The sequence below is a fragment of the Gambusia affinis genome, linkage group LG13 (assembly GCF_019740435.1).
Source record: "Gambusia affinis linkage group LG13, SWU_Gaff_1.0, whole genome shotgun sequence".
NCBI lineage: Eukaryota > Metazoa > Chordata > Actinopteri > Cyprinodontiformes > Poeciliidae > Gambusia > Gambusia affinis.
Genome location: NC_057880.1, coordinates 22,585,525 through 22,611,135, shown reverse-complemented (window position 1 = coordinate 22,611,135; position 25,611 = coordinate 22,585,525). Strand labels below are relative to the sequence as shown.

The 25,611-nt window shown below is 36.7% G+C and overlaps 2 protein-coding genes across 7 annotated transcripts in view; both read left to right on the top strand.

Annotated features, from left to right (window-relative positions):
* The first annotated feature begins 1,610 nt into the window (after window positions 1-1,610).
* slc1a4 (solute carrier family 1 member 4) lies at window positions 1,611-20,463 on the top strand. Its single transcript, XM_044136005.1, has 8 exons — window positions 1,611-2,296; window positions 8,267-8,309; window positions 9,816-9,881; window positions 12,912-13,078; window positions 13,542-13,775; window positions 13,851-14,045; window positions 14,639-14,773; window positions 16,025-20,463. The coding sequence occupies exons 1-8, from the start codon at window positions 1,731-1,733 to the stop codon at window positions 16,257-16,259; spliced, it is 1,641 nt and encodes a 546-aa protein (XP_043991940.1). The 5' UTR covers window positions 1,611-1,730; the 3' UTR covers window positions 16,260-20,463.
* Window positions 20,464-21,649: 1,186 nt separating this feature from the next.
* The window catches only part of smap1 (small ArfGAP 1), an 80,602-nt gene continuing 76,640 nt past the window's right edge, over window positions 21,650-25,611 (top strand). For 5 of the 6 annotated variants that reach the window (XM_044136012.1, XM_044136011.1, XM_044136008.1 and 2 more), the window contains exon 1: window positions 21,677-21,957. In XM_044136012.1, the coding sequence (XP_043991947.1) occupies window positions 21,840-21,957 (118 nt within the window). In that variant the 5' untranslated portion in view covers window positions 21,677-21,839. Of the gene's footprint in view, window positions 21,958-25,611 lie in introns of all 6 variants that reach the window. The other variant, XM_044136009.1, reaches the window with a different exon arrangement.

The window sequence follows — 25,611 nt, the reverse complement described above, 5'->3', positions numbered from 1 at the left end:
ACGAGATTTCTTCTTCAAATGATCAATTATATGAGTGTTAAACATGTATTTTTAAGATATTTTGAACAAATTGGGATTAAAGATGCTACTTGGTTTATCTCTGTACAGAAGTATAACTAAGATTTATTTTTTGTTGCAACTCCAACAGTTGTGTAGAGGAAAGCAAAACGAAGCACCAAACACAACAGTTTTACTGTAACTGTCAATATTTGTTTTAACAGTTGTGATTTTTCACAAGGTGCAACTGAAATATGTCCAAATTATGTGACGTTAAAGTTGTAAATATGAACTCTAATCACGTCTGAAAAAAACGAGTATATGTCCATAAAACGTCAGACAGCGCTGCTTCAAATCTAAACGTTTCACTATGGCGCCATCTGGCGTTCAAAGAAGTGCACAATACAAAGAAGAGTCAATCCAAACCTACGGCACAATTTGGTTTCAACTTATCTATAATTATATTTGAGATGTCTAGAAATGCATTTTGACTAGACAAAAATACATTTTGACACTCCATAATGGCAATTTACAATATCCGTATTAACATTCGGACTAATAATTCAGGATATCTACAATTATATTTGGAAGAGTCAAAATTTCTCTTAAGATATCTCAAATGACGTCACTGGATTTGTGACACCCTTTTGGAGCCCCAATACGTTTTTTACCAGGATAAGAGGACAAAATCCGCCTTCCAGCACCCGCCCAACATGGCCCGGTTGGACCTGCAGGACAGACAGATGAAGGACGGAGACATGTCTTCAGTACTGAGGAAACTGGATCATACGAATGTTGAGTCGTCCAGAGAAGAACAACCTGCAGGAAGAGAGTTATCTTGGACGTTGACACAATCATCATTGTCTACATGGATGCAGCTCCGCTCCCTCCTCCTCCAGGTGAGTCTGTCAGTCTCTGGATCAGAACCTCCAGATGGTTCTAATCCAGGCAATAACAGGACAGGAAGACAACAGCATGAGAGAAAGGCAGCAACAGGACAGGTGCAGGTTTCAGATAAGACAAAAATGACTGGAATGAAATCTCCACTTTTCAAAAACTCAAAAAGGTTTCCTCCAGAAAACCTCCTGAGCTCGGTTGTAAGGTCACTAAGGTCATCCATCAGCAACCCACTGTGGGTTTGGGTTAAAAAAATCCGAAGTTACAAAAAGTCAGAGGAGCACAATCAGGCATTATGATTCAGAACAGACTGAAGTCAACAAGCAACTGAAGAGACACAACTGATTCATAACTTCATAACCCTCACAGACAGTTCAATGGCTCAACTATAAACCTTTAGCTTAGTCTGTCATTACTGAAAAATCCTGATTTAAGATGTTAGTAATAGGCAAATAAAGCCTTGTGGGGGGATAAAACACTGGGAGAAACCTGACTTCTGTCTGCATTTCTAGTTCTAAGCAGGAACTCTGTCTATATCTCTAGGTTGTCTCTTACACGTTTTGACGCAAACTGCGCACGTTTTAGAGTTTTCTTGGTCCTTATTGGGCTGATCATCCATCCTATTGATCACAGTGAGACCCTAGCAATCTCCTCAGCTCTTGCATCATTTGCTCCTGCCATAAAGAAGTGGGCTATATGCGCATGCGCCATTGGCTTTGTGCGTCGTCGCCCCCTCTCCATTGGCTAACCGCGCCCCCTCTGCGCTCAGCCTTTACAGCCGACCACTCCGTCGGTGAGCACTTGACCCACGCTGCGTGGAGCCGCTCGGAAAAAAGATGGAGAAAAAGAGCGAGATCAACGGGCACGCCATGCCCAGCTCCGCGTCCACCGCCCGGATGCTGGAGAACAGCGAGGAGCCCGTTGAGGAGGACCAGCAGCAGAAGGAGGAGGGGAAGGAGAAGAAGAAGTGGGGCTTCAAGGAGAGGTTGACCCGGTTCCTGAGCAGGAACCTGCTGGTGATCCTCACCGTGTCCGGCGTCCTGGTGGGCGTCGGGCTCGGCATGGTGGTCCGCGGCATGAACCTGAGCAAAGCGCAGATGAGCCACTTAGCCTTCCCCGGAGAGATGCTGCTGCGGATGCTGAAGATGATCATCCTGCCGCTGGTGGTCTGCAGCCTAGTGTCCGGCGCCGCTAGCCTGGACACCCGCTCCCTGGGCAAGCTGGGCGGCATCGCAGTCGCCTACTTCCTAGTGACCACGCTGATCGCCTCCGGGATCGGGGTAGCGCTGGCCTTCATCATCAAACCGGGGGTTGGCGCCGGAGCCCTGAACACCAACAGCCTGGGTCTGGAGAGCGTCAGCAGCAACAAGGAGACCACGGACTCCTTCCTGGATCTGGCCAGGTACGACCACAGCACCACCCCGCTACTTCACTCTGATGGAAAGGGACCTTTCACCGCTTTGCTCTAACAAACATGTTGGAGTAAATCCTTCTACATTAAATACAACATACTTTGAACAAACAAACAAACAAACAAAAAAGGCGTATAGATAGAAAACTTTGGTGGAGTTTCCACCAAAAATAACACAAAAAGCTAACACAAAAGTTCTGCTAACATACTTTTGTTTTTGCATCACTCAAAGTTACGTAACTTTGTTGTTATGCTAGTTAACTAACACGTAACACGGAAGTGTTTTATGCGGAAGTTATGCTAGCAAGATTACCATAACTTCCGTGTTAGCCTGATCTGAAGAAACAAAAAAACTTCTCCGCTACAAAAATCTAAAATTTGCCAGGAAAAATATTTTCAGATTAAGCTCAGAAAATTTGTAGAAAACAACTCGGAAATTTCTGAGATTGAAAAGTCAAAAAATTTTGACTTTGCAAATTTTTCTTTCAAAATTTCTCTGAAATTTTCTTTGGGTGGCTGGGGAACAAGAACATTTTTGAGTTTGAAGAACCTAAAAAAAAATTAGAAAAGCTTAATACATTTTGAGATTAATCTCAGAAATTTTCTACCACTGACAGATATTTTGTAACATTGACAAGTTGCTCATATATTGAGCACAGCTGATGCGCAGCTCTGTAGATCGGAAAATGCAGCTCTGAGGAGGGGCTGTGTCTCGAAGGCGGGGCTAGGTCCATCCAGGCTTTTTGCACAGCTGAATGGATATTAAAGGATTTCTCAAAGATGCATTGAAGAATCCAATCAACATTACAGGTGTGTTTTTCATGATGCAATAACATCATAACATTATGTGAAGCTCAAAATAGTCGATTTTGGATAAAACTGCGTCTTTAAAAGGAATAAAATGGAGCTTAATTCTTCAAGCTTCAGTTGTGTCTATGAATAGAAGAGTCTGTCTGCATAGCGACGGACTCTTCTATGCATATTTCTTTGTGGGGCTTTAGAATCTGGGCAGAGAGACAAGGGAAAGGTCGGGTTCGACCTATATGGCTGTACGAGGTGAACGCTCTATGCTCTACACACAATAGGACGCCCCAGAAACGGTTTCTATTGATGCTTTAATAGATGTATGTATGTAGATGCACGTATCAGTCACTGTGGGTCATTGAAATGCTCAGTTTCCGCAGAGGAAAAGAGGAAGAGGAGCAGCACCTAAACCACATTAGAGGTCTTAATGAGCTACCAAATCCACCTGACTGACCCTGGGTGTGCGGGTCACGGTACCCTGAAGTTTACACGTCAGCAGCGCTCTAACTGGGTCATGCAGGATTCAGAGGGGTGGTCGTTCAATCTAATCTCCCCTTTCAGGAGTAGACCCATCAGTGTTGTGCAACTACAGCTTTGATTTGCAATTCAAATCAAGAAGGGGCTCTCTGCCCTGCTTGGCCGTCACATGAAAAAGTTTGCATTCAGTTAGACTCCGGATGGTCCCTGCTTTTGGGTTTTTTCCGGGTCGTCTTTGCAAACACTACGTTTTTAGTGTTTAGCTTGAAAAAGAAAACAGTGGAAACAAAATGTGAACAGACATGCCTATTTTTAAACTGAATTTATTCGGTATAAGAATCAACATTTATTAAAACGTTAATGGCTGAGACAAAAAGTTTTCAAGTTATGACACTGGATTTGATTAGATAAAACAATAAGCCATAAAATAGTTGAATTCAGGGTACTTACTTTATTATTATCTTTGCTTTGATTTATTTATCTTTATCCCACAACTGCGTCTGAGATTCATGGATCATCACATCTATTATATTTTCTGCTTGGTGTTTTCTACACTGATAAAAGAAAACAGGTGTTGCTACTTAAAAAAAGAGTTAATTTGTTACAAGTAATGAAGTTAACTTTACCCAAGTAAATATATTAAGTTGTCATTTCAAACAAACGTAAATAAAGTAAGTTTGACAAATATAATTGGATGACATGCAACAAATTTGGTGACAACAAATTAATTATGTTGGACCTCCAATTTATTTTTTTCAGTGTATAAATACAATTAAAGAAGAAGGAATATTAATGCTGACAGGATTTTAAAAACACTTCTTTTTTTGTTTCACTAAATTGCATGTTACATGATTAATTGTAAACGGACAGAATTTGCATAGTGCTTTTGCTGTAATACTGATCGCGGGCGCCCCTAGTGGTCAACGAGGTACTGCATGTAAACATCCATTTATATGCTATGACGTTGGTTCAAAGTGTGGCGCTACAGCTCACTTACCAAAAGGTTGTGTTTAAAAGTAATAATGGATACATGGCTTAAGACCAGATCACTATAAATACAACTGGTGGAAAGTTTCTCAGGGTGAGTTGCAAGGCTTTTGTTTTCTAAAACTGTTGGGATACTTTTCACATTAGGAGAAACCAAGGCAATGAGGTAAGAGTGTAAGGATTCAAACCTACAACCTTCTGATTGCAAGACAACTGCTTGACCCACAGTTACCAGACAGTGGCCCAGAAGGGTCAACAAAGCAAAAACCACTTCACAACAAAATATGGAAGGTATGCTAACACACAAGCTATGCTAAACTTCTTAGCACAACTTTTGTGTTAGCATAATTTAATGTTAGCAGTGGTCCAGAAGGGTCAAGACAAACTAGCAAACACACTCCAAAATGTAATTAAAACTAACCGAATTAGACAAAAAGTCACAATAAAATAAAGATAAACTACAATAAAAAACTCAAAACTATGGAAAATATTCATGTAGATTCGCAAGATTAACTCAACATAAAATTTGCAGTTTTTAATAGAAATGTGTGAGGAACACAGCTGGTTTGTGGCGTTTCAGTGTTTAATTTCAGAACTACAAAAGTAAATGTTGGTATTTAAAAGTTGAAAGAGTGAGTTTATTCTCGTTTAGCCTGGGGTTATTAATACGAGTCTGCTCAGTGGCCTAATAATAAGTTCCCACACAGTGAGGGAAGGTTGACAGCTGTTGCAGCAGGAAAGTGTATCTTAGCTCCCTGCAGAACAAACTGAACCCTGCTGCTCTCAGCATTTCTGCCTTATCATCACAGCAGAGGCATCGTATGAGTCCAGTTCCCAGCCGAACTCCTCAGGTGGGTCGAACCGCCTCTAAACTCACTCAGAGAACTGGACTCGATTTCACAGAAGCTTTTTGTTTTCTGAGATTGATGCAAACATTTGTAGTTTTGAATCCTTCTACTTCAAATCTTTCTCGTTGTTTCATCACATTTATTCTACTCAGACCTGAACCAGTTCGGTTTTCACAAAGTAGCCATAAACAAAATCTCAGATGTAATTTTGTATCTTTCAGGATATTTTTTTCACGAGAAAGAAAACCGTTTGCTACCCAGAGTATGAATCCGAGCCCCTCTCGTGACCCCTGACCTCCTCTAAGCTTCTGGTTTCATTCTGAAAACAAGTCTGGTTAAGGCAGCCGTGTCCAAAGTGCGGCCTGGCGGCCATTTGTGGCCCCTGACTGCAATTAAAGAATAAAGAAGGGAACAAATTTGATTGCACAACACGCACTTTTTTTAGGATATTTTCCATGGTAAGTTTATATCTTAATTTTTCTTGATTTAGGCTTTTACTATTATTAGTTGTGCCACAAACATACAGCATGTTTTTATTCAAAAACAGAACCGTCCATTACAGCAAAGGTCGTAAAAGAACATTTTTACTTTTGTTGCTGGGAATAAACTGAAAACATTTTATAGACTTGATTAATGGAAAACAGTAAGCCTTAAAAAGTTCAATAACTGTAAACATAAAACATTACATGTTTCATTTATTGTTGTGCAGGTAAAAGAGAAAAAATTTACAGTAATATTTTGTAGTTTTTAATTGGGGGAAAACAAATAAAATTTTAGTTTGGACACCACTGGGTTAAGGACTTTTTTGTAGAAATGTGAAAAGATTTAGAAATACTTCCTTTGGAGGCAAAGTTATTATAGATGATTAAAACAACCAATCTAAGCCAGAAGGAGATTTTTAGCACTTTCAATCAAGCTCGCATACGTGCTGCTAAATGTGCTAATGGCGGAGAAGCAACTTACTGTTACAAGACAATGTTATTCTGCCCTCATCGGTGGCTATGCTAACTAGCCTTAACATTCAAAACAGGCTGTAGCAAAGCAGAGAGCTGCCTGTGTCAGTGGCAGCACACGGGCATGATTGACAGCGCTAAGACCCGCCTCCTGGCTCCGGGACAGCAGGGAGAAGGCAGAGGAGCTTGATTTCGTTCTTTTTTTTTCATGTTATACTATCACGACATGCTGGCAGTTTCAATAGATGTATAAAAAAATATGCATATATTTAAAGGTTACTGTATCTTTAAGTTTATATAATTATTTTAAAACTGCAAATTTGAATATTTTCCTGCTTTGGAAAGTTATTTAGGATTTATGTTTAGGCACATTTTGTAAATCCAGAATTAATGTGCTGAAAAATCTGTGGTTAGATTTTTGCTAAATGTTCTATTTTATCATATTTCTATTGGATTATAACCAAATAAGGTGTTATTTATGGTTAAAATCAAACTCCTTGACTGATTTTTCTAGATTCTCCAGTGAATGAATTTAAATCCTATAAATTTTAGCTTATATGATGTTCACCTTTAACCAACATGTGACAACCTTGAGGGGAAAAAAAGGAAAATCTGATTTTGCTGCACTGTGGGAAAAACATGCCGCTTCATCCACCTCCGTCATGTGAAGAGAGGGAAACCTGACATTATTCCTGCAGGAATTTCACATTTTCCCCTCAGGTAGCAGAGGAGGGCTTGCAGCTGAGGACGTGAATGAACTGAATCAACATTCAGCCCAGTAACTGAGGGCAAAGTTTACTGGGATTATTAGGTGAGCCCAGCTGCTGGGCTGTGGAGCGACAGTGGAAACAAACATGAACAGTGTCTGCTTTCTTGCACAAGAAAGTGCGATCTCAGCAGATAAAGTTTCAGAAACTTGGAAACAAATGGAGGAATAAAAGCCTTTCCAGTACTCCCAGTATGCTTATCTTACAGCCCTCATAACAAACTCAGCAGGAGAAAACTCTAGAAATGTTCTCCTGAATATATAGAGGAACATTGAATTTTACATGTTTTTTCTTTCTTTACTATTTAAGTGTTAAATTCATTTAGCATAAATGGTGCCTCAAACCTTCTGATTTTAGTTGCTAATGGGTTAAAATTAAAATTTTTTTTAAATCAGATTATTAATCTAACATTACATTTAGCAAAGTGTGATCAGTACATATCAAAATATTAGTGAGTTTCATCTTTTATGTCTGGTGTATTGGTCTCAACTATTCTTTTTTTTTTTTCGAAGGATGATTTTGTTTACAGAGACTTCCTAATTCATTTTATTTGTTGTGTTTTTTGTTTATTAATTTTGAATATTTAAAATGTCTTCCAGTTCCACTGTTAAATGTTCAATAAAATTTAAAATGTTCTGATCTTTGAGAATGTTTTTTTTTTTTTTGCATTGTTACTATTATATCACTTGAAAATGATCATGAACAGGCTTAGCTGCATGTCTTTTCTTTCTTGATCCTTGATCTTGTTGAGCTGTTGATGAATAAAGTCTACTAGTGCAACAAAAACAACAAAAACAAATTAGGATCTAAATTAACACAGTTTGCTTTTAAATGTATAACTGGGCACCTGATTTCTGGGTTTCCTCCCAGTGGGATCATAATGATCAAATAATAACAATCAATGTGAAATGAAGCGCCACAATTGGCTGTTTTTAGGGAGTTTGATGGAAAAGCTAATGTTTGGATCTGTTTATTGAGGCTCTGTTTGGAATACTGATGCCTTTTCCTTTTCTAGCCGCTTCAGCTTGTGGTTGATTAAACCCATTGACTCAGGACAAACTGCATCACCACGGCTCTGATTTTTATCTACTCCTAATTTGTTTTTCTCCTCTTCTTTTCCCCCAGAAATTTGTTTCCATCGAACCTGGTGGCGGCTGCTTTCCGTTCTGTAAGTGCTTCCTCTCTGTTGGTTTTCCCTTTTTTTTTTTTTTATTGCTTGTGTTGGATTGTTTGTCCTAATTTATTTCCCCAATCATGAGGATGCCACTCCAGGTTCATTTACAAAACCACTCAAAGGCCCAGCTGGTCGCTCCTGCTCGTGCAAACTTCTTTTTTCTTTTTCCTTAACTTCCCTTGCTCTCCCTAACAACCGTTGCCATGGCAAAACAATTCCGTTCCTGCTCTCCTAGCAACCCACTCTGGAACTGTGCCTGCTTCATTTCACAGAATTATGTTTGCTGTTTGCTTAAGCTAAACAAAAATAAGGAAAACTCAATATTTAAGGATGTGAGAAGCAAAATGGCAGCACAAACACTCTCAAGGCAAAGTGCAGCCAATTATAGCTGTCGAAGCATTCGAGGCTGGTTGTTCGAATTCGTCTCTGAATTATAAACTCACAAACTGGTCTGTAAGCACAGAGTAATAAGCACTACTAACAAACACAGTGGAAGGGGGCCAAATGTGGGTTTGATTTTCACAAACAAACCTGCTAAAAGCTACAAAAAGATTCTGAAACATGTTTTGACGTTTTGCTTCTGTCCTGTAAACCAGAATAAACACACAGTTCCTATCAGTGATCAAAATATATTGAGCTTTTAGTAGTTTATACATAAAGGATTTTTAAAAACAAGAATAGGTTCCACAAGTTTAAATTTCTTATTTTTTTTCTAATCCACATAGGGTACAAATTATACATATAGACTCAAACACACACACACACACACACACACACACACACACGCACACACACACAGACACGCCCACACACTTATATATATAGTAATTAAATGTTAAAGTTGAAATTGCTTGTTGTAGCCACCAACAAGATTGGTAGAGTTAATCCAAATTGGATAAATATAATAAAGTGTCATCAGCATAATCATGGATATGCATTCTGTCCTGTCTAGAAAACTGGGCCAAGCAGTGAACTGTGAGGTACTCCGTAACTAACGGAGGAGAATTTCCATGAACAAATGTTGCCTGTGCTGGTTAACTTATCGAATACCATTACAGTGGATGTTTGGCATTCATAAATGCATCCTCTAAAACTTTTTATAAGTGCCTATTTTAATAGTCCAAGCACCAAATATGCCTGATTAATGCACTAATAGAAGCAGTCTTAGCGCTACAGCAGAAGCTAGTTTCTCCTTTATTTTAACTCTTGGGGATACAGCCAATCAGAATCAAGGAAAATGGATGGTGCGCCTGTATTGGCTGCTTTGCAGACACCAGCCAATAGTGTATCAAGTAGCATTATGACAAAAATATTTTATCTTAAGCTGCATTTACTTTTAAATATTTTTAGAAAAACCAGTGACCAGATAAATTTTCTTGCAATTTTTACATGCTGCAATGACTTTATGCGCAGTGCATAAAACAAACCCAAATGAGTCTAAATGGACTTAATTTTTAAATGACACCATGTTTGTTTTTTGGGGGGTTTTTTATGTTCTAGTATGCCACGGACTACAAAATGGTCGCTGTGGGGAACGACACCAATGGAACAACCCTGTATCAAAAGGTAAGCACTGAAATCATGTTTCCTGAACGTGAAATGCCAGATGTTGTGTTTCTGAAACGCATTTCAGACGCTTATCTCTGTTTGCTTTGACCACTTGGTGTGTACGTGAGTCTGCCGGTGGTGCAGACTCACTGAATAAGCAATACGTGCCGCACCAAGGGAAGACTTGATTTAGGGAGAGTAGGTTCAAGGCTGGTGATGAAATGTTTCTACAACTAAACATCATCACCTAAATGTTGTAATGCAAGTCTGTAAATATGTTCCAGTGGCCTAGTTTGAGGTTCATCTGGTTCAAGTTCTTTAAAAAACAAAAACATATCAAGCACCTTCTGCTAACCAGTTATTAATTGGTTAATCCAAAAACATATCACTGTATTTATGTTAAGCAGAAAGGCCTGAACTTTACACATGTTGATGTTGGGAGTATTTTTCTCTTTAGCGTATACTAAAGGAATGCTATGTTCTTGCATTTTAGGCAATTTTATTTATTTAAAAAAAGGAATTGAGTCATTTATTTGCATTTTTATAAATGTATTTCTAACAGGGCTGTCAACTTTAACACATTCGATTATTCTAAAGATTTTACCGTGTAATTATTGCTACGTGTTGCTAGGAAATAAATGGAGAGTTTATTATCGTTTAAAACAAAAATAACCTCCTTTAAGCCTTACTGAATATAAAAATCTGGAAAACTGAAGAATATTTGGTTTGAGACAGTAAAATATATTTTTTTAGAATGTGGTGGTTTTTGATGCATCATATGGGCAGTTGCCCAGGGCGGCATCAGAAAGAGGGTGGGGTATCTGAGAGCTACAAAATAAAATACCGTATTTTCCGGAATATAGAGCGCAACTTACTATAATCCGCACCCACAAAGTAAACAAAAAACTGGAAACGTACATATAAGCCGCTGGTATCTCAGTTTTCCTTTCTAAATCTGCTATTAAGGACGCAGCTCTGCGTATCCAATGTCAAACCATGGATTCGTTCACGGCGAGCGAACAAATCCATGGTTACGTGGAGCGGCTCTATTTCCCTCCTGTACTGCCAGATCGACAGCCTTCAACTTAAAAGCGGCATCATATGAACTTCTTTGTGTGGTTTCCATGATGAGGACGTATGAGTTTGAAGAAATTTCTTCGTTGTACCTGCTGTTAGCATGTGTTTGTTGTAAATGAAAATCAGCACTTTCTTCTTTCATTTCCAATTTTGACTTCAAAAGAGTCACTTCTTGCTAAAGAGCTCCCTGGCTGTTGAAGAAAAACTACAAGCCGGACTACAAGCCGCATGGTTCAAAACGTGGAAAAAACGTAGGGGGCCACATTTTAAGGTTACCAAGTGATTAATCTGGTTAGATTTTTTTTTTAATTGATTGACAGCAGTAATTTTATTCAAATTTTCTTCTGTTTGAACAAAATGTCCTTCGAAATCCCTCCATCCTGGCTTGCCATTGGGGAAACTGGTCTTGGCATTGGTGGATGAGTGTGGGACTGGACAGAGCTGGTCAGGCTGTGGGAGAGCTCAGCACACTGTGAAGGGATTTAACTCAGGATTTGTCTCTGTCCTCATTGATTCCCATCTCCCAGTTCACTGAATCCTCCCTGATGACCCAGACCTGTGCAACCATGCGCGCTTTCGCTATAGTAGGAGGCGTTGTACAAACGACAGCCGGCTGGACAAACTCTCCTGTTCGACGAGTTTATTTTACCGTAAAAGGCTTAGACTGACTGAGCAACTGCTGTTGTGGAAACATGTTTAAAAATACAGTCCTGGTCCATAAATGTTGCTGCCATGTGTGTAGCTAACTGGTATTTTAGTAGACCATTGGTCGGTCGCAATAAGCAATACAGTAAATAAATTGATTGCATGATAAATAGCAAAGAACTTAATAATTTACACTTTCATTATTTATTGTTTTTCTACTTCCTCTCTTTCTGTCAAAAACTGGGTGACAAAAGTCTTCAGTTTGGTGTTTTGGTCTCAACTGGCCTTTATAATTTATTTTATTTGTTGTTATTTTGGATATTTAAAATGTCTTCCAGTTCCAGTGTTATATGTTCATTAAAGTGTAAAGTTTATTGATCTTTGCGAAGGTGTTCTTGCACGATTATGCCATTGACATTATATTACTTGAAAAAGGTCTTAAAACAACATTATTGTTTGTAAACTCCGAGATAATTTGTCATCCAGAAAATTTGTTTCTGTGACAGCAGTCTGTTATTCTACTAATCATTCTGAAGATTAATCGGTGGTTTCAGTTAACCACTTAAGTCTTTTTTTTTATTCTTTAGTTGAAATTAAAAAGTCATGAAAACATGCAGATAAATTAATTATTTAATTAATTTTTTTAAATAAGCAAATACACAATTGATTACCTAAAAGGCAAAAATCTTTTAGTGCATCCTTTTTTACTTTGTATTTGTAGCTAAAAAAATACATTAACATGTGAAAAGCCTAGCCCTTTCCTCTTGACTTGACATCAATACAGTGTAAGGAAAATCCTTTGATTATTTTCAGATTAACCAATAGATAACTGGATTGCAAAAGTTGAATAATAAGAAAAAAAAACATCTAAAATGCAAAATGTTTCTATATTTTTTGTACAGTTTTAGCTTTATTGCAGCTCTGAGTAGTTTGTTCTTCTAGCAAATGGCCAATTTTTGAGTCTGCATACTCCAGTTAACGTTTAATCAAATACTAAATAAGTCAATTAGTTTATTTGGGCAACAAAATATTGAATTATATTGAAATATTTTACAAACATTAAGTTTGTTGCCTGTCCACAGCATTTTAGATTTTCTTGGACTCGACGGTGTGGCTCAATGATCCAGTCAGGAAATAAAACAAAATTTAAATAACAAAAAAAATTCAATGATCTGGGCGGCTTTGGAAAAATTGACTAGAAATCCTCCAAATAAACTTGTCAAAACATGCTAAAGTATTTTGTGCCTGTTTTAATTGAAGTCTTTTACAATTTTTATCGACATCTGCTAAGTTTGTACAGATCCTTACAGTTTCTGGACGTTTTAGGTGCCGATTGGAACTGAAGTCGATGGTATGAACATCCTTGGTCTGGTGCTGTTTGCTATGATGTTTGGCGTTGCCCTTCGGATACTTGGAGAGGAAGGAGAGGAACTCATTCGTTTCTTCAACGCCTTCAATGAAGCCACCATGGTGCTGGTGTCCTGGATTATGTGGTAAGTATAGACGGATAAAGGAGAGGTGTTATGCAAAACTCACTTTTTGTACGTTTTTTTTGTACTTCCATTTGCATCTTTGGTGCTTCTAAAAACAGCCCAAGCACTTAAAAAATTCAATAAATTCTTATTTTTTGGTGTCTAGAAAACCTTCTGAAAGTAACGTCACAAATCAGTAGGCACCGCCCTTCACAAGCCCAGTCTGTTACCTAGCAACCCTAACGGAAGCCCAGCCAGTCACCTAGCAACCCAAGCTGAGCGAGCAGCAGCTTATTTGGATTTAAAGTGACAGAGCCCTTAAAACAGCTCATAGGCAGAACTGAGCAGACTAAAATCTCACTATTCGAGAATGAAGATTTTATAAATATGTTTTGTAGCGCCCATAGTCCAATTCTAATCCTTTAAAGCTTGATCAGAAGTGACCATGATCTTATTTCATGGTAACTTCTTCTAATTTTCTTAGGTATATTCCCTTTGGCATCATGTTTCTTGTGGGGAGTAAGATCGTAGAAATGGAAGATGTAGTTCTTCTGGTCACAAGCTTGGGAAAATACATTTTCGCTTCAATCCTGGGCCACATCATCCATGGAGGCATCGTTCTTCCCCTCATCTACTTTGCCTTCACCCGAAAGAACCCCTACAGCTTCCTTTCGGGCCTTATCACACCCTTCACCACCGCCTTCGCCACCTGCTCCAGGTAGCCACTGATACATCTGACTTCCTCAGCATCAACTATATAGGAAACATCTGAGTTTTTTTTCCCCCTCCCCAGTTCGGCAACTCTTCCCTCAATGATAAAGTGTGTGGAAGAAAACAACGGTGTGGACAAGCGCATTAGCCGCTTCATCCTACCCATTGGAGCGACAGTGAACATGGACGGAGCAGCCATTTTCCAGTGCATTGCTGCCGTCTTTATTGCACAGCTCAACAATACTGAACTGAACGCTGGACAGATCTTCACCATCTTGTAAGTTTTATTAAGAAACTATAATGCAGAAATGGTTAATACCCATTGAACCCATTAGACTTCTTCATACGTTTATATTCATGATGCTGTTTGTTCACTAATGTTTTCTGAGATTAAATCACATATGGCTGAACCCTTTTTACTAGTTAGTTGACTTCTGACCAATATAGAAATATTAAATATTACGAAGTATATTTGGTCTAGTTTCTAGTACAAATATTTAAAATAAGACAAGACTGACTTACAAGTTACTTTTCATCAAGAAACAGGACCTTAAGTCAATATTTCTTAATATTGATGAAAAATTGCTGATACTAAAAGCTGGTACATTTCCATCAATTATAAGGAATTACTGACTTAAAACAAGCTCACATATTTCAGATGTACGAAGATATTTGCACTAGAAGCCAGATCCATAAATAATATTTTGTGTTTTTGTAGTGAAAGCCGTTGGAATGCAAATGCCTGCACATGCTTCATCAATTTTTTTTAGTATAAACATATGAGAAAAAATGAAGAGTGTTGATTCTGAGGTTGCATGTGTTTTTAATCTCCTTTGAAACGGTTACGTTACATGTTGCGACTACTTGTAGGGTAACGGCCACCGCCTCCAGCGTCGGCGCCGCAGGCATCCCGGCTGGTGGCATCATCACCATCGCCATCATCCTGGAGGCCATCGGCCTGCCGACCAACGATCTGTCCCTCATGCTGGCCGTCGACTGGATTGTGTGAGTAAATTTACTCTGACCCTGGAAAACACTGAACATTGGAAGGCAGGGAATGATGTTTGTAGAGTTTTCCCAGAGGAAAACCAACTCTTTTGCTGCTTTCCAGTTGAAAGTTGGAATTTCACCCATAGACATTGTTTGCAAACATCATCTAAAACTTTACTTTCAATAAGCAAACATAACTTTTTATTTGTGCTGTTTTGTAGTTTCAGGCGCTTCATGTAACGTTGATTTTTGATGCATTCTTATTTGTGTGTCTTGTAATATAAACATCTTTTCCACCGGATATTGCTGTTATTGACGCGGAGCGGCCATATTGGAAGTTGGCGTTACAAGGAATAAGTTGTGGTAGTCGAAGCTGCTCCCAGTTTCCCGATGGGAACTCTGACTTTGGAGGGAAATCTAGTTGATTTTTCTGATTGGGAAGTCCGAAATTTCCAGTTCTGAGTACAGCAGGAGTAAAATGGCATTAATGTAGCAAAGATTCGCTTCCTAGAGGAGGAATATGACATCAAAAGGCGAGAACATAGAGAATTAGGGCTGAAACGATTAAGTGGATTAATCGCAATTAATCGATTATTAAAATAATCAACATAATTAGTAACTGATTAATTGTTAAATGCCAGTAATTTAGCCAAAACGCTACAAAAAATATACATTTGCATTTAAAATGGGGAAGAAAAACCTTTTTCTGTTAATTATTTACCCAGAATTCCTCAATTGTGGAAACAAATTAATAAATAAAAATACAAATAAATCTCCTACTAAGCACCTTTTGCTGTCCAATTATTAATTAGTTAATGCAAAAAAAAAAGAAGCCATTGTTTCATTTTTGGCAATACAATTAAATTGAATTATTCATTTGCATTATTTGTTTGTGGTTTATGTGGCTAAACAAAAATATACGGAATGTGACAATTTTTTACATCAATTTGCAGCTAGACCTGTCACAATAAGCAATAAATCAATCACATGATAAATTAAAACAAACTCAACGATTTAAATATTAAATAATTCATTTTATTTGTTTTGGATATTTAAAATATCTTCCAGTTTCAGTGTTTAATGTTCATTTGAATGTAAAGTTTGGGAATGTGTTATTACATTTATTATGAAATTTCCACTATACCACTTAAATGGTCTCAAAACAACAACATTATTTAACACAATAACTTCTGGGTCAATTTATCATCCAGAAAAATTTATTGTGGAAGGCCTAAATAATATACGTTTCTTCCTCTTTGTGCTCAGGGATCGTACCACCACCGTGGTGAACGTGGAGGGTGACGCTCTGGGTGCAGGAATCCTGCACCACATCAACCAGCTGGAAATGAAAAAGCACCAACAGGAAGTAGCGAAGGAGCTGGAAGAAGTCAAGGTTGAATCTGTGGCAAACGTTCAGGCGGAGGAGGAGACATCGCCGCTCGTCGTGCACCAAACCAAAATCCTGGAGGGAATGCCCGAAGCCATCGAGTCTGTCCTGTGAACGCAGACAGACTTCTCTCTGACCGTCTGACCTGAGATGTGTGATGTTGCTGCTGATCGGGCATCAGTGTGACCCGATGTCCTTTAAAAAAAACAAACAAAAACAAAACAAACAAACAAACAAAAAAAAAGCAAGAAGGAAGGTTTGCAACTTTGAAGGTAAAACAAAAAAGTCATCTATAGTCTGTCTGCAGTGCATCCAGGATTCTAATTCAGGATAGCACATAATGCAATCCAGAAATATTTTTCTAATGAAATACTAGCATAAGCGGTTAGTGATTTCATTTTTGTTTTAGTTTTTTGCTTGTATTAACTCTAAAATAGGCCAGAAACATTCCAACAAATGTTCAAGATTCACTTACAATAGCTCTCAAAAGGTTCACAAACCGTATTAAAATGCTTAGTTTGTTCATTTTAAACTCCTTAATATATCATTTAAAAGCTATTTCCACATGAAGTGCAAAATATCCTGTTTAATTTATGTAGAAGTCAAAATATTATATGAGGAAATTATACAAAAAAAGAAAAAGCTGCAATAATCTGGTTGCATAAATGTGCACACCCTGAAACTTTTGATTCAGTTATTTATAGTGAAACTAAAATAAGGTCCTGATAGTTTTTCTGACATTAGCACATTTTCATCCTTTAGCTAAAGCCACAGTTTGCAGAGAGGTTACAAAGCATCAAAACGATTTTATTGCACAAAGGTATCAGTCAGGAGAAGAGTGTAAAAAAATCCACAATATTTGTAAGTGGCAGTGGTAATTGAGTAACATCTTAGATTGATCAGCATAAATGTGAATCAAAATTGAAGAATTGGTTTAAGGTGTTCAAACAAATGCAACTGGATTATTGTACCTTTTTTTCTTTTTAACAGATTTGTTTGTTTTACAGCCAGTTGTAGAGTATATGTGTCATATTAACACATAAACTTTGGATTTTAACATGGATGGGGACGTTTTTAAGAAACACTGCAGAGTAAAGAGAGAAAGAGCCTTAAATGTTCTGTTTTCTGAACATTATGGATTCTTTTATTTGTATTCAAAAAGAAGAATGCAGGACCATCATTGACCTTAAAGGAATAACAATGAAATTATTGACGTTTTGAGTAAATGACACATTCCGTCGCTTCATCATGTCTGATGTAAACAGTGATGATAGTTGCTATTTCAAGTGAAAATAACAGATTTTTTTTAGTTTCGTAATTAGATGGAGTTGAATTTGCAGCTGATTTTGGCTCCAAATTGTGAAAGTATATCTCCAGATAACCAGATATCTGAAACCATGGAAGAAAGTGATCTGATGCTTGCTCCCTATTTTCAATCTGATTTCCCAATTTTGTAGGAGGTTTAAAAAAACACTAAGCTCAGCTAGCTCACCAAGCTAGCTAGCTCACCAAGCTAGCTAGCTCACCAAGCTATAGCTCACCAAGCTATAGCTCACCATGCTATAGCTCACCAAGCTCAGCTAGCTCACCAAGCTAGCTAGCTCACCAAGCTCAGCTAGCTCACCAAGCTAGCTAGCTCACCAAGCTAGATAGCTCACCAAGCTAGCTAGCTCAGATAGCCTGGTATCGCAGCAAACTAATGTTAGCTGCTTTTTAATAAGTTATCAACCTAATTTTCTTTTCAATCTTAATCTTTAAATTTATTTGTTATAATATATTTTATCTGTATTGCGAAAAGCTTTTGGAAAGTATGTTGGCGACAAATTTGCAAAGTATGCTAGCTAACTAACCCGCTAAAGCAGTGCTGAAATTCAGCTAACGGTTAATTTGGGATACCATTCATCTTTTAGCCAAGTTTGTTTAGTCGGACTTTATGTTAAAATAAGTTGTAACCATAACTACAAATGTGATTTTTATATATTCTGACATTAACTGACATCTAACTGTAGCAGCTAAATCAAATGAGGTTTACTGTAAATGTTAATTTTTTGCTAAAAACCTCGCAGTTGTGAAGACACTAAAACTACCAAAATGGCCCCTGTTATGTATTTAAATCTGGGTGCCATTTTTTAATATTTATTTAATATATTGTAATTTAATTTAAATTCTTATAAGTGTAAAAGTTATTGGTAAATTTGTGGCACTTTTGGTAAAAGACAAGAAAATTATGGGGATCAAAATAGATGTGAAATTCAGATTTTTGCTTAAAGTGAGCAATGTTGATTTTTACAACTCCCTGCTACATAATTAAGTAACAATAAAAATGCAGAATTTCTACTAATTATCAAAAACCTCTGTGAAATTTATAGCGCTGTTTATGCTTTCCAATAAATACTGACAGGATCTCGTCTGACGTCAAGCAAATTATCGGTGCACCTTGTTTTGTTTGGCAACACGAAATCACTCCAGTCTGAAAATTAAACATTTTACTCTGATAAAAAAAACGGTGGCTGGTTTGAAAATATGTTACACTAAAATAAAAGGTTCTCCCTCTGTTTACACTCTAACACTGGACCAAAATGCCATAATTCACATAATTATTATGTTTTTTGTCTATTATTTTATCTTTTTGTGTTGTTAAACTACACTGGACGTTATAGGACGCTATAGATAATATTTGTCTGGTTTTAAAACCAAACATGGTGGCAAAAATATGGCTTAGTGCGTTCGTCTTTCATAACCCTATAATATCACTTTTACCAACTTTTGTTAATATTGGTTGTACGACGGAGTGTTAGGGGCACGCTAAGAAAAGTAAAATTGTGAGAATAGAGTCATAATATTAGAAGAATAAAGTGGAAATAATACGAGAATTAAGTTGTTATTCTGTATTATTTTGACTTTATTCTCGCCTGGCTTTATTATTATATAGCTATTATAGTACGACTTTATTCTCATAATAAAGTTTTGTACTTTATTCTCGTAATATGACTATGCATGTAATATTATGACTTTATTCTCATATTATTGCGACTTTACTCGAATTAATTCTATTTTCTCATAATACTACAACTTTCTTGTATTATTTTGACTTCATTCTTGTACAACTTGACTTTATTTTTCTTTAAATGACTACTCGTATTATTTTGAGTTTAATCCTGTACTTTATTCTCGTAATTTGACTGTTTTTGTTTTACTTTGACGTAATATGACTATACCCGTAAAATTAAAACTTTATTCTCATGTTATTGTGACTTTATTCTCGTATAATTCACGTCTTTTCTTGTACTACTTGGGCTTTATTCTCGTAATACAACTTTCTTGAATTATTTTTGACTTCATTCTGGAGAAACTATATTCTCGTAATATTATAAGTTTGTTCTCATAACTTTTTTCATTTTCCTTATCCTCGTCCTAATTCTCTGTTGTATGGTTAAAATGTTAGCTTGTCTGTTTTCTTCTTGCATATTTTTGTTACTCTGCCTGTAGATCCTTCTTTAAATGAAAATCAGTTCCTGTTGTTGCACCTTTTTTTTTTTTTTTTTTAAAGCTTAGCAGTTTGTGAGCCCCACGTTTCTGCACGGTGCGCTCTTTTCATTTTTGGATTATTTTGGAGGGAATAATCTGGTGCTGTTGTCGTTTGTGCCAAATCTACAATCTCTCTTTGAAAGCTGCAACTTGACCAATAAACCCCTGCCTCCCTCTAGTGGCTATAATGTGAAAATGCTATAAAAATACTGTGGTGCAAAGCAACATTTCCTATTTATTCATGTTATTTAACATTAAGAAGCAGAAGGTGATTCTGATCCAGTGCTTGCTCATGTGATATTATGTATTCTGTGAAAACCACTGCAGTGAGTTTTTTTTGTGGACTCTTGGGAATGTGGACATTTAGTAAAGATGACACAAATGTCTGCTTTAATTAAAAAAATGAATTTTTTTTTTCACTCATTAGACATATCAGATTAATTAACCTCACACTGAGTTGTACGACTACGTGGTACATGGAATTTATATCCATATATATATTTGATAATTTATTGTGATTTGTTTAACTTTTATGAATCATTTTTACTTGTTTTAAACACTGTACACTTTCCCCCTCAGTTTTCAATGTTTCTACCGTAAGAACACTTTATAGCCTCAATCCTGCTGAGACTTTTCTTCTCAAACAGAATGTAAGTAATTTTTGCTCCTATTTTTAGTGCTTAAAATGAATGCTTTGTTACCTGTGACATGTCTGCGTCTAACATTGTACAGCTGTTTGCTTAGTCCTGCTGCCTGTCTTCATTAAAGATGTTTTCCTTTTTGTTTTTGACATGAGTGGTGTATTTGTTAATCATTTATTTTGACGTAATTCAAAAATATCCTTGAAAGGTTGATTAAATTTAGTAATTCAATTCAAAAACTGAAATTTACACGAGGAATTGATGATGGCTTAAAACTGATGAAAACCCAAATTTTAATATTACATAAAAAAACGACATCATTTGTAACAGAGAAATGTCACATATAATAAGCCTGGTAGTCGTAAATCAGACAATAATAGGCATCCAGTTTAAGGGTGAGAAAAGACAAATCCACTTTAATAAAAAGCAGAATATTAATAGAAAGTTGAGTGGAAGGAAAACTACTATAAAAGGACTGCTGTTGCTCACATGTCTAAGTTATGACTTTTTTCCTGACTTCTATTACTTTTTTCCCCTGAAAATTCTGAAAACAAGAACATTTTGTAATTAATCTCAGAAAGTTTTAAAAAAAATTTTTTTAGATTTTTTTTTTTTTTTTAAGTAGGATTAAATTAAAACAAAATTTTTGACTTTTGAAAAACAGAAATTTCCATGTTTTTACAAAACATTTCTGGTATTATTCCCAAAATTTTGACAAAATGTTTGACTTTTCAAAAAGAGAATTTTTCTTTTTTTCTAAAAAAAATTCCGATTCATCTCTTTTTTCAAGCAAATTTTTGGCTTTTCAAACTGAAATATTCATGTTTTTTCTACAAAATTTGTGAGAATAATTTCAAAATAAGATTTTGCTAGCAAAGTTTCAACTTTTCAAACTCAGAAATTTTAATTGTTTGTACATAATTTCAGGCATTTATCTCTAAATTTCAGATTTTATCAATTTTTTTACTTTTCAAATGCAGAAATGTCCTTGTTTTTCTAGGAAATTTCTGAGATTCATCTCAAAATGAGTCTTTATAGCAATTTCTTTACTTTTCAAATTCAGAAATGTTCTATAAAGGCTTCCACAAAAATTATGTTTTTGCTGGCAAATGCTTTGACTTTTCAACCTCAGAAATTTTCCTGTTTTTAAATTACATTTCTGAGATTCATCTAAAAGTTTCTGAGTTGTTTTTAGATTTTGTTGGCAGAAATCTACTCTTATTTTTTGGGTTTGTGCCCCCCCCGCTGTTTATACTGGCTGTAATCCGCCGTCGTACTTTTCTCCCCACTCCAAATTTGCGTCTGTGAATCAGGCGTTACACTGTAAATTCCTACAGTCCTGAACGCAGCAGGGATGATACCTCAACATCCATCCAACCTGCCGCTGCTAGCAGGTTGATAGCTAACCGGAGAGTTCAGGGCGGCGCGGCTTCATCATGAGGACGTCCCTCCCTCGTTAACCGGCACCGAGGACTCCCACGGCTCCCTACCCAGCTGGACTCATCGCCCCACCGCGGAAAGCGAGATGACGACCCGGTCGGAGAGAGAAAAAGCCCAGAAACTGAACGAGCAGCATCAGGCCATTCTTACCAAACTGCTGCGAGAAGAGGACAACAAGTACTGTGCAGACTGTGAGGCTAAAGGTAGGCAGGACACGGTCCACAGTGACCAGGGGACGCGCTTGGACATTGTCCACCATGCACAGCAATGGATGTCTCTGCTGCGTTTTACACTGACATGTTTGTAATTTTCATTAAAACATTTGAATCACTCAGGGATTAAATTTACAAAGCGAAAATGTCTTTTTTTTTTTTTTTTATTTTCAAGGTAGGATTGAATTAAAATAAATAGATGACAAAACTTCCGCCGAATATTTTCAAAATAAAACCTTTTTTTTTTTTAAAGTTACTATTATATTCCTATCATTAAAAATGTTTTTTTTTTTTTTTAATTAAAATTGTGTGTCTGAGCTGAATTCGTTTACTTTTTTCTTAAAAATAATTGTCTTCTATTTTCTGTTTAAATGCTTTTCTTTTATTATGTACCTGAACGCCTCTTTGTTCCGGTTGTAAGTGGGTTCACTGTGGGTAATTTGAGGCTGTAGTATCGATGTCGTGTCCTTGACTGGTTTATTAATGAGTGGAAAACGTGCGTGTCCCGTGTAGCAGCGTGGAATCTGAGGTGTTCTTGACTCTCTGATTGCGTCCTATTTAAAAAAAAAAAAAAAAAAGGAAAGAAAAAAACCCACATCGGCATTCTGTTGCTGCAGCATCTTCGCCAGACTCCATTAGAAAAAATGAATCTTTATCATTCTCTTGTACAAAATTATAAAATACAATATAAACAAATACGTGTGATAAAAGCGTAGGTGTGCTTCCTTAATTCGGCATTTTTCAGATGTAATTAAAGTGATTATTATGTAGACTGTGCAGAAATTTGTACTCATTTAAATCAATGGTTGAGCCACAATTTCCAACAAAATCTTGCTGTAAAATCAGGTATTGCTATTATTGCATATCAATGTTAAAGGATGCAATTTTTAATTAGTAAATTGGGTGTTAAAGGGCACATATGGGTGTTACCTCTGGGTGCGATTACGTCTCTTTTGCGTCATCGCAGCGTCTACAGGGGTGTTGTTTTAATTAGTGGAACACCTCTGCAGGGTTGTTCAAAGTGCAGCCCAGGGGCCTTTTTGTGGCCTTTGGAATAATATTGTGTGTTCATGATTGGTATAAATCTGGTTCCTGGGCATCTGGTACAATGCAAATTGTCACTTTTTGTAGTTAGAATGAGATTTCCATGGCAAGGAACTGATGCAGCTGCTGACAAAGTGCTGAGCTCTGCTGCCGTTGATCAGCTCTTTTAGTCTTTGGTGTGACATTGCATGTAGTTGTTGTTGTTTCCTGCCAGCTGCAGGCAGCGTCAGGGGTGCGGCTGCACGGCTACATGACGAAACGCTGCAGAGTGCTGATTCATCTCATCCTCTGAGCTGTAATTTCACCCTCTGTCCTGCTTGTCTTCACACACTGCTCTACATTTTTCCCTCCATGTGGATCCATGACAGACGAGATTCTCCCTCATATCGGTTTCGTTCATTCGTTGTATTTGTCTACTGGAGTTCAGCCTACATGTGAATCAAGTGCTGCACAAGCTGCCTCAATTCTTGGCTTGATGTTAGCATTAGTTTGGTTAGAAAATATTAATTTTCCTGGTTGGCACATTCTGTGCAACCTCAGCAAATCTTAGCTAGTACCTTCAGGCTTTTCGCTGCTTTGATGAACTGCAGGCTAAACGTTTTCAAAGTTAGCAAGAAAGATAAATCGTAGGGCAAGGTTAGTGGCATCAACTAACGCATTCTTTGGTTACCTAGCAACTCATTCACTCTCCGGTTCCCTAGCAATGACCTGGTGAGTAGCTTGCACAGCAGCAGTTTAAAGTTTCACCATTGACTCATAAGTGCTTAAAAATAAAAAACAGCATGGAGTGAAATCTGGATAAAACAGGAAACATCACTTCACCGGTTTGGCAGTGTTTAAGATATTTAAAACAAAAACGAATCAATATTTATTGATAATGACTCGCACAAAAAGCTTATATTGCAAAACATTTTTTAGAGCTCAACTAAAATGAATGAAAAATTTGACTTAGGACTGAAGCTCTAAAAATGTAGGTCTGAAGTTATATTTTATTTTTAAAACATCAAAATCTTGCTAGAATTTTTTTTTTTAAAGATTTTGTTTTCTTGTAACTTTTCTCAAATTAAAAAGTCTACCCAGATTTGGTCATTATCGGATATAACATTAAAATGTATGACTTGGGTCAAACCTGTATGGGTTTCCTTTCACAAAAGTTCTTATTGTAACTTTTAACATTTACATTTTATTAAAAATGACATAAGATCATAAATTGGTACTCCTTTTACATTGTCGTATCTTTTGAGAAATGCTTATCTCATATCCAAACAAACGTCTCGGCTGAATTAAAATAATCTGAATTGGCTAGGGGTTTGAATAATTTTGGATGTAATTTAAATCCTTCCTGCAATGCCGCTTATTGCCAGCAGGTGGAGAACTCTTCACTCATTTGGTGCCTTTTTAGTTTGTTTTCAGCAGATGTTGCATCTATAAATGCCTTGTTTACAATCTATTATAGATTAAGACATTTCTCGCGTTTTTGTTTCCTTATCTGTCTGTTTATCTCATAATTGCTTCTGAGTTTTCATAATTTCTCAACATTTATATCCTTCAGATGATTCTTATTTCTTGCCTCTGCATTTCCTCAGGAAAACAGCAGGGGGCAGCACAGAGCTGCTGTGTTTTTCCCAAATAGGAGTCTTGTTCTCTCTACGTTCCGCTGTTTTCCAGCACTCGAGTTTCCACGCTATAGTTCTGTAATTTACAGTCAGGGAAATTTGTATTAATTAGCAAATGGAGGTTGTTAACCTTCAGTAAAGGAGAATTCAACACAGAAAGGGTTTATTTTCTTGCAGCAGCACTCAGCCTCTCAACCCAAGATTAATGGATTCCTTAAAAAAAAATTAAGAAAATATAAAAAATAAACCACACTATCTTGGCTAGATGAATATTGAATATTAGGATATTTTTATGATATTTATTGGAGAAATTACGTGTAAGTGTAGACAAATAAAAACATAAAATAATGCTTTTTAATAGCTGTCTGCTCAGGTTTTTTGTAGTGCAGAGCAAGAGGTGTAACTTGGAAAAACCAGAAAGGTTTGTTGCTAAAGAAGCTAGTTGTTCATCCAACTTTATTAATGTAAAATTTAGTGGAAGGAAAATATGTGGTCTAAAAAGATGTGGAAGAAGCAGGGATAACTAAATTGTTGAGATTAAAAAGAAATCCAAATCAAATTCTGGTTGTTTAGTTAATTGATTTTGAATCTATTTAAAATATAAATCCCCTTTTTATATTGGATTAATAAAATAAATGGTCTTTTATTTTCTAGGAATTGATTTAAGTCCACATTAGCAAATTATGTTTTTCCCCTTTACGCTCCAAAAATATTATTTGTTGTAACGAAACTAGAGCTGCCACTCATGATTATTTTAGCAATGAATTAAAAAGAAAGTGGCCCATTCTGCAAATTTTTCATTTAACCACGTAAGCCAATTTTATAAAACATTAAAAATACACAAATACAAATAAACAATAATTAAATTCCTTTTATTGCCAAAAATGCAGTAACTTCCGATGCATCTAGTGGACAGTTAATCATCTGTTGCTAAGAAATTCAGCAGTGCAGAGCTGACCTGCAGATTGTTTTTCAATTAACCAAT